At 39.9% G+C, this 3,557-nt stretch overlaps 1 protein-coding gene across 1 annotated transcript; it reads left to right on the plus strand.

Annotated features, from left to right (window-relative positions):
- Nucleotides 1-1,314: 1,314 nt before the first annotated feature.
- On the plus strand, nt 1,315-1,873 carry LOC125939483 (60S ribosomal protein L29-like). The gene is given in 2 exon segments (XM_049654941.1): nt 1,315-1,689; nt 1,736-1,873. Coding segments are annotated over 2 exon segments (513 nt in total).
- Nucleotides 1,874-3,557: the final 1,684 nt, after the last annotated feature.

The raw sequence follows: 3,557 nt of genomic DNA on the forward strand, positions 1-3,557 counted from the left end.
ATAGATTCTCATGGTTATGCTACACAACTTCATATGTTAATTTGTCTTATTTTCATAAAAATGTGATTAAATATATATGTCTCCATATACCCATAAGTGGAAGAACCATAATTGACTGCTCTCTCTGCATTGGGTGAACAGATCAGGAATGTGTCATCAAACTTTCTGGAGTCACAGACTCTTTATCCAGAAAAAAAAAATGCACAAATATACAAAATTTTTCATTCCATTGATGAATGGAATGTTATCCATAAGATAGCAATTGATCTCAGAGTCAGAAACCCAAAAGAGTGAGGAAGGCAATATCTTTGCTTCATTTTTAAAAAAAGATCCATTATGTTCTCCTCTTACCCTGTACATGCCGTGTGCATGAAAGATCAATTTCCCATTAGTGTCTGACAGATGGGTGCATGATCAAGACCAGTGGGTCCCAAACACATTCAATAAGGATATCATTTTCCATATTCCTCAACATGTGAGAAAAAATGAGCACAACCAGAGGGTGTACCTTTTGTAGGGTAGAATTTTTATTCTTTCTCATCTTCTCTTTCCTTCTTTTTCCTTTGGGGAAGAACAAGATGTTCTTAATTAACAAAATAACACCTGAAGCTATTCCATAGGAAGTTACCAATATTGGCTAAAAGAGATGGGTTTGATGTGGTTTTTATTTATTTTTTCTGCAGATGCTCCCCTCTAAGGAATCTGAAAGACTTCAGGCCTCCTCCCTCAAAGCGTAGTAAGGACATGGCTTTGGAGCCAAGAGCAATGCTCAGAACTTTGGGAACCCAGTGAGACTCACCTAGGGTGGACCTGGACCCTGGGAAAAGTAAGCAAAGGAGGGGAAGCAGTAAGGAGTGTTTGGGGAAGTGAGGTGAGGGATAAGGGGAAGCAACATCAGAGAGAGGGGGGAGCCCCCAATTAGTTCTTTATGAGCTGAGTAGCAGCTTGAAAGGAATAGCTAGAAAAAAATGCTGTACACCATTATAGAAACTCTCTATATATGTGATTATCACATAGAGAACAGAGTTTCCTTTCTGGTAATGAAATGAACTAGCACACTGTCCCAAACATGGCTTTGTTGGTGAGAAGATGGCAACCTATTTCTTGAGGAAGGCCCACTGTTATTTGGGTAGTATGAATGCTTTCTTCACTGGGAAAGACTTCCTATTAAAGCAAAATCATCTGAATTAAATGGTGCAAACAGTTTGCAAACTTGTAGTGGACCTGAACTAGAAAACATCTAAAGTAGTTGAGGTCAAAAACAGGGACTTGTTTGGTCCTAGGCACTCAGAAGACACAGGCTTTGGTGCAGACATGGCCAAGGCCAAGAACCACACCACACACCATTGATCATGAAAATGGCACAGAAACAGCATCAAGAAACCCCAATCACAAAGACAGGAATCTGTTAAGGGGGTGGACCCCAAGTTCTTGAGGGATACACACTTTGCCAAGAAGCACAAGAAGGGCCTGAAGAAGAGGCAGACCAACAACACCAAAGCCACAAGTGCATGTGCCGAGGATATAGAAGCCTTTGTCAATCCCAATGGGGTTAAGTCCAAGATCCCAAAAGGCAGCAGCCACCAGCTCAATCAACTTGCTTATATTGCTCACCCCAAGCTCAGGAAACCTGCTTGTACCCACATTGCCAAGGGTCTCAGGCTCTGTCAGCCAAAGGCCAAGAGCAAGGCTCAAACTAAAGCCCAGGCTGTAGCTCAGGCACTGTCCACCAAAGGCCAAGTGCAAGGTTCAAACTAAAACCCACGCTGCAGCTGCCACTCCAGCCCTGGCTCCTAAAGGTTTCCAGGTTCCCACAAGGGCTCCAGTCCAGAGGTCTCTGTTAGTTGATGTGAGGACAGATGGACTGCAGTGACCCTTGGGCTTCTTTCTGCATTAAGGCTGGTGCCCTCCTGTGCTATTTGTACAAATAAACCTGGAGCAGAAAATAAATAAATAAATAAATAATAAATAAATAAATAAATAAATAAGAACTTAGGCTCTGAAATCAGGCAAGTTGATTGAAATCCTATGAGTGCTCCTGGGCAAGTAACTTAATTTTTCACTTTATTTGATTAGTGGGAATAATCATGGTGGCATGGCATCTGATTGGGATGTGAACATCTAAAAGAAACGATTGCTTTCTGTGTTTTGGCAAGTAGTAAGCACCCAACAAATGTAAGCTGCCAATATTATCTTTTCTTATTCATTCATGACACGTGTATTAATTGCCTACTCCCTTGTTAACCTGTAAGGACACAAAGATGAATGAAATGTAGTTTCTCTGCATAACAAACTCACAGCTTAGGTTCTTTCCACTGCTGAGATTCTAGACCAACTGGACACTGCTGGTGAGTCATTCTTAATACTTCCTCCACAGCGTGCTGCATGAGTACAGAGGAAAGACTAGCATGAATGAATATTTCAAGTACAATGAAATGAAAATTTCAAATGTCTGTCAGTAGGAACCAGAGAGCACTAATTCCAACTGGCTAGCTCCAGTAGGAAATGTGTTGGCTCATGTAACTTTAAGTGCAGAGTAGGGTCAACTTCAGTGCTAACTTTATCCTAGGTTCTGGGTCCATTTTTCCCGGAAGTCCTTTGACTCAGCTTTTCTCAAAATATTGGTGTCACTTCTAGAGTAATAGGGAGATCAGATTTGACATTCTGCACCCAACCAGATCCAGAGAAAGAGAGCAGAAGTTTTCTCAGGAAAACAAGTATAAACTTTCCCAGAACTCTTGATTTTAATGTTCCCAACTTGAGTCACATGCCCATTTCCGAACTAATCACCAGCAAAGGACTCTGATTACTCCTAGATCTGGGGACCTCATAGAAAGGATCCCAGAGGTGAAAGCAATGGTCCTTCCAATAGGTGTAAGGAGAAAATGACAACAAAAGCTTAGAATTCCTAATGGGAAAAACAGCTGCACATAGCCATAGTAAATGTCAGATGTTGAAAAGCATTTAGAGTTAATCTATTTAAATTCCTCAGCCTATTGAAAAGGAACTAAGACAAAATAAGCTGAATTGTCCAAGGTTGCACAGACAAAGGTGGCCCAACTGTGACTCTAACTTAGGCATTATTATTTCAAATTTAGAGTGCTTTCAACATCAGCCTATTTTTTTCCCACCTTAACTAATAAAAACAAAAACAAAGCAGCAATTCTGATTCTTTTCCCATTGCTTAGGGATCGCAACAGCTGGTGGAAACCATAACTTGGACTGAGGAGAAAAGTAAGTGTAGCTTATGTGTTATAACTTGTTTACAATACCTTTTAGTTTCTTTTGAGAATATAGATTATCTTTCAACAGTCTTGTGTAGTTATTTTTCCCTTTATCAGTAAAATCTTAAAAGGACATCCACTGTTCTGAAAAAGAACTATAGTACCTGTGGAGGAAAGCTGTATTAATTTGTGAGGACTACTGTTTTGTATCATAAACTTTTGTATCCTATTGAACCAATTTTATGCTGGCTGGATTCTTTGAGTTTCATTACTTTGTTGTGCAGAATTTTAAGAATGTTAGAAACAAGTTTCTTAATTTTAAGCTTTTGTTGA

The sequence above is a fragment of the Panthera uncia genome (genome assembly GCF_023721935.1).
Source record: "Panthera uncia isolate 11264 chromosome B2 unlocalized genomic scaffold, Puncia_PCG_1.0 HiC_scaffold_25, whole genome shotgun sequence".
NCBI classification, from domain to species: Eukaryota; Metazoa; Chordata; class Mammalia; order Carnivora; family Felidae; genus Panthera; species Panthera uncia.